The sequence below is a fragment of the Coregonus lavaretus genome (assembly GCF_964263955.1).
Source record: "Coregonus lavaretus genome assembly, chromosome: 8".
NCBI lineage: Eukaryota > Metazoa > Chordata > Actinopteri > Salmoniformes > Salmonidae > Coregonus > Coregonus lavaretus.
The window spans coordinates 58,154,966-58,170,149 of NC_139995.1; the positions used below are offsets into that span (position 1 = coordinate 58,154,966).

Below are 15,184 nucleotides of genomic sequence, written 5' to 3' on the forward strand. Positions count from 1 at the left end.
CCCGCAAACAGTTTGCTGAAGACAAGCAGACTAAGGACATGGATTACTGGAATGGTGTCAAGCGTGTGTGGCGGCAACCAGGTGAGGAGTACAAAGACAAGTGTGTCTTGCCTACAGTCAAGCATGGTGGTGGGAGTGTCATGGTCTGGGGCTGCATGAGTGCTGCCGGCACTGGGGAGCTACAGTTCATTGAGGGAACCATGAATGCCAACATGTACTGTGACATACTGACGCAGAGCATGATCCCCTCCCTTCGGAGACTGGGCCGCAGGGCAGTATTCCAACATGATAACGATCCCAAACACACCTCCAAGACGACCACTGCCTTGCTAAAGAAGCTGAGGGTAAAGGTGATGGACTGGCCAAGCATGTCTCCAGACCTAAACCCTATTGAGCATCTGTGGGGCATCCTCAAACGGAAGGTGGAGGAGTGCAAGGTCTCTAACATCCACCAGCTCCGTGATGTCGTCATGGAGGAGTGGAAGAGGACTCCAGTGGCAACCTGTGAAGCTCTGGTGAACTCCATGCCCAAGAGGGTTAAGGCAGTGCTGGAAAATGATGGTGGCCACACAAAATATTGACACTTTGGGCCCAATTTGGACATTTTCACTTAGGGGTGTACTCACTTTTGTTGCCAGCGGTTTAGACATTAATGGCTGTGTGTTGAGTTATTTTGAGGGGACAGCAAATGTACACTGTTATACAAGCTGTACACTCACTACTTTACATTGAAGTGTCATTTCTTCAGTGTTGTCACATGAAAAGATATCCTCAAATATTTACAAAAATGTGAGGGGTGTACTCACTTTTGTGAGATACTGTATGTATCCACACTTTGGATAGGCTAATGAAACCATCACATTGGTTAATGAGAATATGCAATATCATATTATCATTAGTAGAAAGACTTTAAATAAACATGTATCCTATATCTCCACTGGTGGTAAGAAAACATGTCCTGTACTATACCGCCTAATCACTGGGTGGAGATTACAGCTTGCTTCGACAACATATTCAAATTCTATTCAACAATAAATGTTTGTGTTTACAAAGTTGTAATGTATGAAACAGCAGGACACATGACATTAAAGGAGGTACATCTTTCAGGTGATTATCATCTAGGGCCAATCTTGAAGTTTCATCTGTGAACAGAGCATCAGTCTGAGCCAGCAGAAACACTTCCAGGGACATACCCATGATGCCACCAAGCATTAACAGCTTACTTTAGGCATCACAAGGCTGACAAATAACCTTCCAAGAGAAAGTAAGGTTGCATCGCTTCGGCCATAGTCCCTTGTGACAGTGTTAGCGCAGAGATTTGGTTCTGGGTCCCGAGGTTACTCAGGCCGTAATCTAACCATATTTTTAATAGTGTTGTGTGATTGACTCACAGCAAGTTCAAGTGTAAACAGTTTTATGATTTATTAATTCAAATGAATTAATCACTTGAGATCAATTTGATCAGATGAATCAAATGTGAAAGCTCTAATCTCATTTTCAATGCTACGATGTATCAACTGAAATTAATTCATCACTTTATCTGATTGGCAGTGTCAAATGGGATGTGACAACACAAAGCTAATCACAGTTTCAATTTCTCTCCTCATCAGGAGTAAAGTGGGACTGACAACGATCAATTTAATTTCAGTTCAGTCACTCTGTCCCTAATGACGTCCAATCCTATCCTCTCTGCGTTTTGCACGTGGGCTTTCAGAACCTTCACACAGTAGTAGTCAGTGTGTAGTCTGTGTGTAGTCAGTGTGTAGTCTGTGTGTAGTCAGTGTGTAGTCAGGGCGTAGTCAGGGCGTAGTCAGTGTGTAGTCAGTGTGTAGTTAGTGTGTAGTCAGGGCGTAGTCAGTGTGTAGTCAGTGTGTAGTTAGTGTGTAGTCAGGGCGTAGTCAGTGTGTAGTCAGTGTGTAGTTAGTGTGTAGTCAGGGCGTAGTCAGTGTGTAGTCAGTGTGTAGTCAGTGTGTAGTCAGTGTGTAGTCAGTGTGTAGTCAGTGTGTAGTTAGTGTGTAGTCAGGGCGTAGTCAGTGTGTAGTCAGTGTGTAGTCAGTGTGTAGTCAGGGCGTAGTCAGGGCGTAGTCTGTGTGTAGTCTGTGTGTAGTCTGTGTGTAGTCAGTGTGTAGTCAGTGTGTAGTCAGGGCGTAGTCTGTGTGTAGTCTGTGTGTAGTCTGTGTGTAGTCAGTGTGTAGTCAGGGCGTAGTCTGTGTGTAGTCAGGGGGTAGTCAGTATGTAGTCAGGGCGTAGTCAGTGTATAGTCTTTGTGTAGTCAGGGCGTAGTCAGTGTGTAGTCAGTGTGTAGTCAGGGCGTAGTCAGTGTATAGTCTGTGTGTAGTCAGGGCGTAGTCAGTGTGTAGTCAGTGTGTAGTCAGTATGTCTGCAGAAGGTGGAGATCACAGCTTCCAAAAGAACAAGCGAACATATTTCTGTTATTTCCAATGAAAACAGAGGTTAAAGATTTCCGTTCTTTCAGCCAAAATAATAAATATTGCATTTTGTACTTCTACAGCGTCCTTCATCAGTGCCACTTCACATCATAAAGGAGAATGAACCGTGTGAACTGTACGTTAAGTGCATACGACTTTGGACTTGAAATAAAGCTATGAAGAACATTTACCTTAAACTGACAGACGGACAAAGTGGTATCTGTCTACCTGCAAAAGCAGAACCTTTCAAAGATCCAGCGACTTCCTTTTGATTGTTTACAATGAACAGAGAGGTTCATTCCTTTCAACCAAAGGGACAATAGAATTGTACTTCCATTGTATCCTTTATCAGACCTTAGTACCACTTTATAATGGAAAATTAACTATGGATGAAAATAAATCAACCATATAAAAGGTTATAAGGCATTAAGTGCATCTGACTTTCAACTTCAAACAAAGAACTGAAGACCTCCCTCCCTCCATCTGTCAGTCTCAGAATCCGGTCTGCATTAGGGAAAAGCATAGTGTATTATATGTCAGTCTCAGAATCCGGTCTGCATTAGGGAAAAGCATAGTGTATTATATTTCCTACTGCAGAGGAGGAAAAAAGAGAAGGGGAATCTCTTTTTTTTTCTCCTGACTAATGCTGCAGCACTCTGATTGAGTTGTCCTCAATGGGAACTCTAGAGAAGATGAGGATGATGAGGCCAGACCAGAGGAGAGAGGGAAAAAACAGAGAGATAGTTGGAGAGATGGAGTCCATTCCACACCCATTCCATTACAGCGAGACCACAGTAGAGAGAGAAAGTGAGAGAGAGAGAGAGAGAGAGAGAGAGAGAGAGAGAGAGAGAGAGAGAGAGAGAGAGAGAGAGAGAGAGAGAGAGAGAGAGAGAGAGAGAGAGAGAGAGAGAGAGAGATAGAGGAGAGAGAAAGTGAGAGAGAGAGAGAGAGAGATGCATCCATTCCACACCCATTCCATTACAGCGAGACCACATTAGAGAGAGAGTATAGTACAGTATCGTGCAGTATAGTGTAGTGTAGTATAGTACAGTGTAGTGTAGGGTAGTAGTGTAGTATAGTATAGTGTAGTACAGTATCGTGCAGTATAGTGCAGTGTAGTATAGTATAGTACAGTGTAGTGTAGTGTAGGGTAGTAGTGTAGTATAGTATAGTGTAGTATTGTGCAGTATAGTCCCGTGCATTACAGTGTAGTGTAGTATAGTGTAGTATAGTATATGGTAGTAGTGTAGTATAGTGTAGTATATTATAGTGTAGTATAGTGCGGTATAGCCCAGTATAGTATAGTGCAGTATAGCCCAGTATAGTATAGTACAGTATAGTGTAGTATAGTGCAGTATAGTGTAGTATAGCATAGTACAGTATAGTATAGTACAGTATAGTACATTATAGTGTAGTATAGTGCAGTACATTGTAATATAATATAGTACAGTATAGTATAGTGCAGTATATTACAGTATATTACAGTATAGTGTTGTATAGTGGTGTACAGTATAGTATAGTATAGTGCAGTATAGTACAGTATATCGCAGTATAGTGTAGTATAATATACTCACTGCTGTACTGGCTGCAGCCTGCTTTGACTCTATAGTCAGGAAGGCTAACATCTGTTCCACCTTTTGCTCCTCCTCCTCCTGGATGTAGTCGGTGTCTGCATGGGAAACAACACAGCTCACAGTTAGATGGAGGTACATCTGGGAAACACAACACAGCTCACAGTTAGATGGAGTTACATCTGGGAAACAACACAGCTCACAGTTAGATGGAGTTACATCTGGGAAACAACACAGCTTACAGTTAGATGGAGTTACATCTGGGAAACAACACAGCTTACAGTTAGATGGAGTTACATCTGGGAAACAACACAGCTCACAGTTAGATGGAGTTACATCTGGGAAACAACACAGCTCACAGTTAGATGGAGTTACATCTGGGAAACAACACAGCTTACAGTTAGATGGAGTTACATCTGGGAAACAACACAGCTCACAGTTAGATGGAGTTACATCTGGGAAACAACACAGCTCACAGTTAGATGGAGTTACATCTGGGAAACACAACACAGCTCACAGTTAGATGGAGTTACATCTGGGAAACAACACAGCTCACAGTTAGATGGAGTTACATCTGGGAAACAACACAGCTCACAGTTAGATGGAGTTACATCTGGGAAACAACACAGCTCACAGCTAGATGGAGTTACATCTGGGAAACAACACAGCTCACAGTTAGATGGAGTTACATCTGGGAAACAACACAGCTCACAGCTAGATGGAGTTACATCTGGGTAACACAACACAGCTCACAGTTAGATGGAGTTACATCTGGGAAACAACACAGCTCACAGCTAGATGGAGTTACATCTGGGAAACAACACAGCTCACAGTTAGATGGAGTTACATCTGGGAAACACAACACAGCTTACAGTTAGATGGAGTTACATCTGGGAAACAACACAGCTCACAGCTAGATGGAGTTACATCTGGGAAACAACACAGCTCACAGTTAGATGGAGTTACATCTGGGAAACACAATGTCCATTTGATGTATGTCTAGTCTGAGACCCAGTAAAGTGGACCTAACGTTACACATTATTGCTACAGCAGGGTGTCCGGCATGGGACCACCACTTAGCTGACAGAACTAGCAGAAACACAAAACACAACCTCTAGTTGTGGTATGGTAGTGCCCTCTCAAGTTCCTAGTGGTCATTGGACACAGCTAATTGTACAGCATCCATCAGCATCTCTCTCTCTCTCCCTCTCTCTCTCTCTCTCTCTCTCTACCTCTCTCCCTCCCTCTTTCTCTGTCTCCCAGCCTCTGAAGCAAAGAGTGTGGTAGTGTTTTGGGTTGGGCAGAAGTTGCCGTGCTGGCTCATAGCCACGGCACTCAGAGCTGAATGATTACATAGATAGATCTAAGCTGACGCCAGCCAGGCCAAGCATATGGTCCAGACAGGGTGGGATAATACACTGATTTCTTGGTGTGTGTGTCCCCCAAACGGAACCCTATACCCTTTATAGTGCACTACTTCCTGGTCGAAAGTATTACCCTATTCAGAGAATAGGTTGCGGTTTGGGACACACCCCTTATTGGAGAAGCACAGAGAACTTTATTATCTTTATATGCATATGGTGCTTTCTATATTCTATACACTAGTCTATATAATGTACAGCCAATCCCAGATGCCATATATAAGAGCTGCTTTGTCCAGGTAAAGGTTAGCCACTTGCCAGAGGCTCAGAGCCAGCAGGCACTGGTGTGTGCGTGTGAACCATTCGCCTTCTCTACTGTTATTTCATATGGAGGATGAAGGACAGAGAGAACACGTGTTGTTACAGCACCAACCACCTCAACACTTTCATATATACTTATATTTGGATATTTATGGGAACTTACTCAAAAGGCAAAGAGGAGGAGAAGGAACAGGAGGAGGAGGAGGGACAGGAGGAGGAACAGGAGGAGGAGGAGGAGGGACAGGAGGAGGAACAGGAGGAGGAGGAGGGGGGACAGGAGGAGGGACAGGAGGAGGAGGGACAGGAGGAGGAGGAGGAGGAGGGCCAGGAGGAGGAGGTGGAGGAGGAGGGGGAACAGGAGGAGGAACAGGAGGAGGAGGGACAGGAGGAGGAACAGGAGGTGGAGGAGGGACAGGAGGAGGAGGAGGGACAGGAGGAGGAGGAGGGACAGGAGGGGGGACAGGAGGAGGAACAGGAGGAGGAGGGACAGGAGGGGGGACAGGAGGAGGAACAGGAGGAGGAGGGACAGGAGGAGGAACAGGAGGTGGAGGAGGGACAGGAGGGGGGACAGGAGGAGGAGGAGGGACAGGAGGGGGGACAGGAGGAGGAGGGACAGGAGGGGGGACAGGAGGAGGAGGAGGGACAGGAGGGGGGACAGGAGGAGGGACAGGAGGTGGAGGAGGGACAGGAGGGGGGACAGGAGGAGGGACAGGAGGTGGAGGGGGGACAGGAGGAGGATGAGGGACAGGAGGAGGATGAGGGACAGGAGGGGGGACAGGAGGAGGATGAGGGACAGGAGGGGGGACAGGAGGAGGGACAGGAGGTGGAGGAGGGACAGGAGGGGGGACAGGAGGAGGAGGTGGAGGAGGGACAGGAGGGGGGACAGGAGGAGGAGGTGGAGGAGGAGGGGGAACAGGAGGAGGAACAGGAGGAGGAGGGACAGGAGGAGGAACAGGAGGTGGAGGAGGGACAGGAGGTGGAGGGGGAACAGGAGGAGGAGGAGGGACAGGAGGGGGGACAGGAGGAGGAGGAGGGACAGGAGGGGGGACAGGAGGAGGATGAGGGACAGGAGGGGGGACAGGAGGAGGAACAGGAGGTGGAGGAGGGGCAGGAGGAGGAGGGGGGGGGACAGGAGGAGGGGCAGGAGGAGGAGGGGGGGACAGGAGGAGGAGGAGGGACAGGAGGGGGGACAGGAGGAGGAGGAGGGACAGGAGGGGGGACAGGAGGAGGATGAGGGACAGGAGGGGGGACAGGAGGAGGAACAGGAGGTGGAGGAGGGGCAGGAGGAGGAGGGGGGGGGACAGGAGGAGGGGCAGGAGGAGGAGGGGGGGACAGGAGGAGGAGGAGGAGGAGGAGGGGGGGAACAGGAGGAGGGACAGGAGGTGGAGGAGGAGGAGGAGGAGGAGGAGGGACCGGGACAGGAGGAGGAGGAACAGGAGGAGGGGGGGAACAGGAGGACCAGGAGGAGGAGAAGTAGAGTCCTGACTGGCAGCATGGCCATTGAGAGAGATGGAGAGATATTTAAAGATGTTTGAAGTGGTAATAGAATAACATCCATCAGCCTCTCCTCCTATTCTTTCCTCCAGTGGCTGCTGTGTGTTTAATGCTGTGCACCATCTGAGATGCTCATCTATAATGTATTGCTGTCCTCCTGGCTGGTCGGCTGTACTGGTTAGTTCACACTATCTTTACAGCTCAGATACCCTTGGAGAGAAAGGCAGGAACCTGTCCTTCAGTTCAGAACATGACTGAACATTTAACATTGTCCTCGTTCGGCAATTCTACAATTATCATCATCATTCATTAACTTCTTATGAATCAGACCCTTTTTTTAAATGTTTGCCTAAAATGACATACCCAAATCTAACTGCCTGTAGCTCAGGACCTGAAGCAAGGATATGCATATTATTGATACAATTTGAAAGGAAACACTTTGAAGTTTGTGGAAATGTGAAATTAATGTTGGAGAATATAACACATTAGATCTGGTAAAAGATAATACAAACAAAAAAACATGCGTTTTCTATTTTTATTTTTATCATATTTGAAATGCAAGAGAAAGGCCACAATCTAATATTGCAGTTTAGGCACAATTTAGATGGCAGCAGTGTGTGTGCAAAGTTTCAGATTGATCCAGTGAAGCATTGCAATGCTGGACTATTTTGTATCAAGTCTGCCCAAATGTGCCGAATTGGTCAATTGATACATTTTCAAGTACATAACTATAGAGAACATACAAAAATGATATGGTAATACAAAATGTAAGTTTACACACTCCCAGGAATGTCATACATGATGGATCATTAGCTTATACACTAACTTTCACACATCTAGATGGCCGGGCGAGGTGGGTGTGGAGCCAGAGACAGCAGAGGGTTCAAACTGTAGAACCCAGTTCCTACATTTGAATATAAAAAATGGTTTTTATCAAACAAAACCATGCTAAATTTTATCTCTGGGACCCTTGGGATGACAAATCAGAGCAAGATTACTGAATATAAGTACATTATTTACCTTCAGAGGTGAATGTATCAAAGCAGTTGCCGTGATAAGTTTATTGTAGTTGTGCACTCTCCTCAAACAATAGCATAGTATCTTTTTGCTGTAATAGCTACTGTAAATTGGACAGTGCAGTTAGATTAACAATAATTTAAGCTTTCTGCACATATAAGACATGTCTATGTCCTGGAAAGTTTGCTGTTACTTACAACAGTCATGCTAATCACATTAGCTCAACCGTCCCATATAAGGGACACCGATCCCGTAGAGGTTAAATCAATATTTATTTTTTAAACATTGAGAATGTGAAGAATTCTTCAGTGTATTATTAATTGGTGGTTCCATAATCATCATTCATCAATTTTTAATTGTACAATAATTTGTTGTGATCTCAGAGCCAACCCCAACCCTAGAGCGCAGAGCCAAGGACAGTGAGAAAGCAGAGCCACAAGAACAAATGAAAGAGGGAGGGAGAGTGAGGGAGGGGGAGCGAGGGAGGGGGAGTGAGGGAGGGGGGGGTGTGTGCTGATGAAAATAACTTGTGTTAGCAGCAGCAGCAGCAGGTGGGACAGAGGTGATGCCTCCCGCCACAAACCCTCTCCTCTCCCTCCCCCCTCCATTGACTCCCGAGTGGCGCAGTGACTCCCGAGTGGCGCAGTGGTCTAAGGCACTGCATCGCAGTGCTAGCTGCGCCACTAGAGATCCTGGTTTGAGGCCAGGCTCTGTCGCAGCCGGCCGCAACCGGGAGACCCATGGGCGGCGCACAATTGGTCCAGCGTCATCCAAGGTAGGGGAGGGTTTGGCCGGCAGGGATGTGGGTTCGTTTCCCACGGGGGGCCAGTATAAAAAAATTATAAAAATAAAAAAACGTATGCATTCACTAACTGTAAGTCACTCTGGATAAGAGTGTCTGCTAAATGACTAAAATCAAAAATATATTTAAAAAATCTAAAAATCTAATCTCCCTCTCCTCTCCGTTTTGTGAACTTGGCCATGTCGTTGCCACAGTGCATTTAGAGGAAACATAGCAAGACACAGAGGAAGTATATATGGGAAGGTTTCTGGAGGGTTGGGGAGGAGGGCAAGCATTTGTATCGCTGGGTCACCCTGAACCAGAGATCCACATTCTTCAGAAAGTATTCATATCCCTTGACTTATTCCATATTTTGTTGTGTTACAACCTGATTTCAAAATTGATTAAATTGATAGTTTTTTCTCACCAATCTGCGCACAATACCCCATAATGACAAAGTGAAAAAAAAATAAAAAAATTGGGGGGCAAATGTATTGAAAATTAAATGCAGAAATCTCTTACATAAGTATTCACACCCATTTTGCTATGAGACTCCAAATTGAGCTCAGGTGAATCCAATTTTCTTAAGATGCCACTACAACTTGACTGGAGTCCACCTGTGGACAATTACATTGTTTGGACATTATTTAGAAAGAAACACACCTGTCTATACAAGGTCCCACAGTTGAAACTGTACCATGAAGTCCAAGGAACTGTCCATAGATCTCTGAGATATAATAGTGATGAGGCATATATCTGGGGAAGGGTATAAAATAATTTCCAGAGTGTTGAAAGTTTCCAAGAGCACAGTGTTCTCCATCATTTGGAAATGGAAAAAATATTGTGCTGCGCTGGCCGTCCGACCCAGACTGCCTAGAGCTGGCCGTCCGACCCAGACTGCCTAGAGCTGGCCGTCCGACCCAGACTGCCTAGAGCTGGCCGTCCGACCCAGACTGCCTAGAGCTGGCCGTCCGACCCAGACTGCCTAGAGCTGGCCGTCCGACCCAGACTGCCTAGAGCTGGCCGTCCGACCCAGACTGCCTAGAGCTGGCCGTCCGACCCAGACTGCCTAGAGCTGGCCGTCCGACCCAGACTCTGCCTAGAGTTGGCCGTCCGACCAAACTGAGCAGCCGGGCAAGAACGACCTTGGTGAGGGAGTTGACCAAGAACCCAATGACCACTGACAGAACTACAGTTCCTTGGCTGAGATGGGAGAACCTTCCAGAAGGACAATAGTCTCTACAGCACCAGACGGAAGCCACTCCTGAGAAAAAGGCACATGACAGCACGACTGGAGTTCATTTGCAAAAAGGCAAGTGAAAGACAAAGGTCTGATGAGACAAAAATGTAACTCTCCGTCTCGCTTCCGCTTCCGCATTGTCTCCGTGCTGCTGTGCTGTTTGTTGCTACTTGGCTACCTGCCAAAACTATTCACGTTTTACTTTTAATAAACGTTTAATCAATCTCTGTGTTCAACAAATTTACCAACTTTTTAGTTTTGTCCTCACTCATCTTTTTTTCGTTAAACTTTTTCACCCCGGACGTTTATCCCGAGACAGAAGAGTCATTTTCCTGTGCGTTTTAGCTGCCAACTTTACGTTATTTTCCTTTTTTCCATCGCAACTTTTTTCCCTTATTCAACTTTTTCACTCCGGACGCTTTATCTGGACATGGTTCATCAACATCTTCAACAGCCGAAGCTAAGTAGTAACATTAACATGATGTCTTCTAATTGCAGTCGCTGTACTCATAATATACAGGAGAACGATCGCCTTACGGCGAGAATAGCTGTGCTACAAGCCCAGCTTCAGACGCAATCGTTAGGCAAGGGTAACCTCAGTGTAGGAAAGGAAGAAACAGCGTCTGTGCCACCAGTAAGTACAGACAGTAACGTTAGTATAAATCCCCCCGCACAGTCCCCGCAGCCGGACAACTTTCTCATGGCTTCTGGAGGGAAATACTGTTGGAATGCTCAACCGGTGTCGCTCATTCAGCCGACAGAAACCTTCAACCGGTTTTCCCCATTATGTAGCGAGTCGGAGTCTGAGTCTGAGTCTTCTCTAGTCTCTACTCCTCCCGTTACGGGGTCTGAGACGCCGAAGGCTCCCACCATTAGCTCTGACAAATTGAAAACCCTAGTCATTGGCGACTCCATTACCCGCAGTATTAGACTTAAAACGAATCACCCAGCGATCATACACTGTTTACCAGGGGGCAGGGCTACCGACGTTAAGGCTAATCTAAAGATGGTGCTGGCTAAAGCTAAAACTGGCGAGTGTAGAGAGTATAGAGATATTGTTATCCACGTCGGCACCAACGATGTTAGGATGAAACAGTCAGAGGTCACCAAGTGCAACATAGCTTCAGCGTGTAAATCAGCTAGAAAGATGTGTCGGCATCGAGTAATTGTCTCTGGCCCCCTCCCAGTTAGGGGAAGTGACGAGCTCTACAGCAGAGTCTCAGCACTTAATCGCTGGTTGAAAACTGTTTTCTGCCCCTCCCAAAATATAACATTTGTGGATAATTGGCCCTCTTTCTGGGACTCACCCACAAACAGGACCAAGCCTGACCTGCTGAGGAGTGACGGACTCCATCCTAGCTGGAGGGGTGCTCTCCTCTTATCTACCAACATAGATAGGGCTCTAACTCCTCTAGCCCCACAGTGAAATAGGGTGCAGGCCAGGCAGCAGGCTGTTAGCCAACCTGCCAGCTTAGTGGAGTCTGCCAATAGCACAGTCAGTGTAGTCAGCTCAGCCATACCCATTGAGACTGTGTCTGTGCCTCGACCTAGGTTGGGCAAAACTAAACATGGCGGTGTTCACCCTAGCAATCTTATTAGGATAAAGACCTCCTCCATTCCTGCCATTATTGAAAGAGATCGTGATACCTCACATCTCAAAATAGGGTTACTTAATGTTAGATCCCTCACTTCAAAGGCAGTCATAGTCAATGAACTAATCACTGATCATAATCTTGATGTGATTGGCCTGACTGAAACATGGCTTAAGCCTGATGAATTTGCTGTGTTAAATGAGGCCTCACCTCCTGGTTACACTAGTGACCATATTCCCCGTGCATCCCGCAAAGGCGGAGGTGTTGCTAACATTTACGATAGCAAATTTCAATTTACAAAAAAAAAAATGGCGTTTTCATCTTTTGAGCTTCTAGTCATGAAATCTATGCAGCCTACTCAATCACTTTTTATAGCTACTGTTTACAGGCCTCCTGAGCCATATACAGCGTTCCTCTCTGAGTTTCCTGAATTCCTATCAGACCTTGTAGTCATAGCAGATCATATTCTAATTTTTGGTGATTTTAATATTCACATGGAGAAGTCCACAGACCCACTCCAAAAGTCTTTCGGAGCCATTATCGACTCAGTGGGTTTTGTCCAACATGTCTCTGGACCTACTCACTGCCACAGTCATACTCTGGACCTAGTTTTGTCCCATGGAATAAATGTTGTAGATCTTAATGTTTTTCCACAAAATCCTGGACTATCGGACCACCATTTTATTACATTTGCAATCGCAACAAATAATCTGCTCAGACCCCAACCAAGGAGCATCAAAAGTCGTGCTATAAATTCTCAAACAACACAAAAATTCATTGATGCCCTTCCAGACTCCTTCTGCCTACCCAAGGACGTCAGAGGACAAAAATCAGTTAACCACTTAACTGAGGAACTCAATTTAACCTTGCGCAATACCCTAGATGCAGTTGCACCCCTAAAAACGAAAAACATTTGTCATAAGAAACTAGCTCCCTGGTATACAGAAAATACCCGAGCTTTGAAGCAAGCTTCCAGGAAATTGGAACGGAAATGGCGCCACACCAAACTGGAAGTCTTCCGACTAGCTTGGAAAGACAGTACCGTGCAGTACCGAAGAGCCCTCACTGCTGCTCGATCATCCTACTTTTCCAACTTAATCGAGGAAAATAAGAACAATCCAAAATTTCTTTTTGATACTGTTGCAAAGCTAACTAAAAAGCAGCATTCCCCAAGAGAGGATGGCTTTCACTTCAGCAGTGATAAATTCATGAACTTCTTTGAGGAAAAGATCATGACCATTAGAAAGCAAATTACGGACTCCTCTTTGAATCTGCGTATTCCTCCAAGGCTTAGCTGTCCTGGATCTGCACAGCTCTGCGAGGGCCTGGGATCGGGAGAGACACTTAAGTGTTTTAGTACTATATCTCTTGACACAATGATGAAAATAATCATGGCCTCTAAACCTTCAAGCTGCATACTGGATCCTATTCCTACTAAACTGCTGAAGGAGCTGCTTCCTGTGCTTGGCCCTCCTATGTTGAACATAATAAACAGCTCTCTATCCACCGGATGTGTACCAAACTCACTAAAAGTGGCAGTGATAAAGCCTCTCTTGAAAAAGCCAAACCTTGACCCGGAAAATATAAAAAACTATCGGCCTATATCGAATCTTCCATTCCTCTCTAAAATTTTAGAAAAAGCTGTTGCGCAGCAACTCACTGCCTTTCTGAAGACAAACAATGTATACGAAATGCTTCAGTCTGGTTTTAGACCCCATCATAGCACTGAGACTGCACTTGTGAAGGTGGTAAATGACCTTTTAATGGCGTCAGACCGAGGCTCTGCATCTGTCCTCGTGCTACTAGACCTTAGTGCTGCCTTTGACACCATCGATCACCACATTCTTTTGGAGAGACTGGAAACCCAAATTGGTCTACACGGACAAGTTCTGGCCTGGTTTAGATCCTACCTGTCGGAAAGATATCAGTTTGTCTCTGTGAATGGTCTGTCCTCCGACAAATCAACTGTACATTTCGGTGTTCCTCAAGGTTCCGTTTTAGGACCACTATTGTTTTCACTATATATTTTACCTCTTGGGGATGTTATTCGAAAACATAATGTTAACTTTCACTGCTATGCGGATGACACACAGCTGTACATTTCAATGAAACATGGTGAAGCCCCAAAATTGCCCTCGCTAGAAGCCTGTGTTTCAGACATAAGGAAGTGGATGGCTGAAAACTTTTTACTTTTAAACTCGGACAAAACAGAGATGCTTGTTCTAGGTCCCAAGAAACAAAGAGATCTTCTGTTAAATCTGACAATTCATCTTGATGGTTGTAAAGTCGTCTCAAATAAAACTGTGAAGGACCTCGGCGTTACTCTTGACCCTGATCTCTCTTTTGACGAACATATCAAGACTGTTTCAAGGACAGCTTTTTTCCATCTACGTAACATTGCAAAAATCAGAAATTTTCTGTCCAAAAATGATGCAGAAAAATTAATCCATGCATTTGTTACTTCTAGATTAGACTACTGCAATGCTCTATTTTCCGGCTACCCGGATAAAGCACTAAATAAACTTCAGTTAGTGCTAAATACGGCTGCTAGAATCCTGACTAGAACCAAGAAATTTGATCATATTACTCCAGTGCTAGCTTCCCTACACTGGCTTCCTGTTAAGGCAAGGGCTGATTTCAAGGTTTTACTGTTAACCTATAAAGCGTTACATGGGCTTGCTCCTACCTATCTTTCCGAGTTGGTCCTGCCGTACATACCAATACGTACGCTACGGTCACAAGACGCAGGCCTCCTAATTGTCCCTAGAATTTCTAAGCAAACAGCGGGAGGCAGGGCTTTCTCCTATAGATCTCCATTTTTATGGAACAGTCTGCCTACCCATGTGAGAGACGCAGACTCGGTCTCAACCTTTAAGTCTTTACTGAAGACTTATCTCTTCAGTAGGTCATATGATTGAGTGTAGTCTGGCCCAGGAGTGTGAAGGTGAACGGAAAGGCTGGAGCAACGAACAGCCCTTGCTGTCTCTGCCAGGCCGGTTCCCCTCTCCACTGGGGTTCTCTGCCTCTAACCCTGTTGCAGGGGCTGAGTCACTGGCTTGCTGGTGCTCTTTCATGCCGTCCCTGGGAGGGGTGCGTCACTTGAGTGGGTTGAGTTACTGACGTGATCTTCCTGTCTGGGTTGGCGCCCCCCCCTTGGTTTGTGCTGTGGTGGAGACCTCTGTGGGCTATACTCGGCCTTGTCTCAGGATTGTAAGTTGGTGGTTGGGGATATCCCTCTAGTGGTGCGGGGGCTGTGCTTTGGCGGAGTGGGTGGGGTTATATCCTTCCTGTTTGGCCCTGTCCGGGGGTTTCTTCGGATGGGGCCACAGTGTCTCCGGACCGCTCCTGTCTCAGCCTCCAGTATTTATGCTGCAGTAG

General features: G+C 45.9%; 1 protein-coding gene across 1 annotated transcript in view; it reads right to left on the reverse strand.

Moving 5' to 3' along the window:
* rnf123 (ring finger protein 123) overlaps positions 1-15,184 on the reverse strand; it is a 266,404-nt gene that overhangs the window by 44,116 nt on the left and 207,104 nt on the right. The window contains exon 36 of the mRNA XM_084167697.1: positions 4,004-4,098. Within this exon, the coding sequence (XP_084023823.1) occupies positions 4,004-4,098 (95 nt within the window). The remainder of the gene's footprint in view (positions 1-4,003; positions 4,099-15,184) is intronic.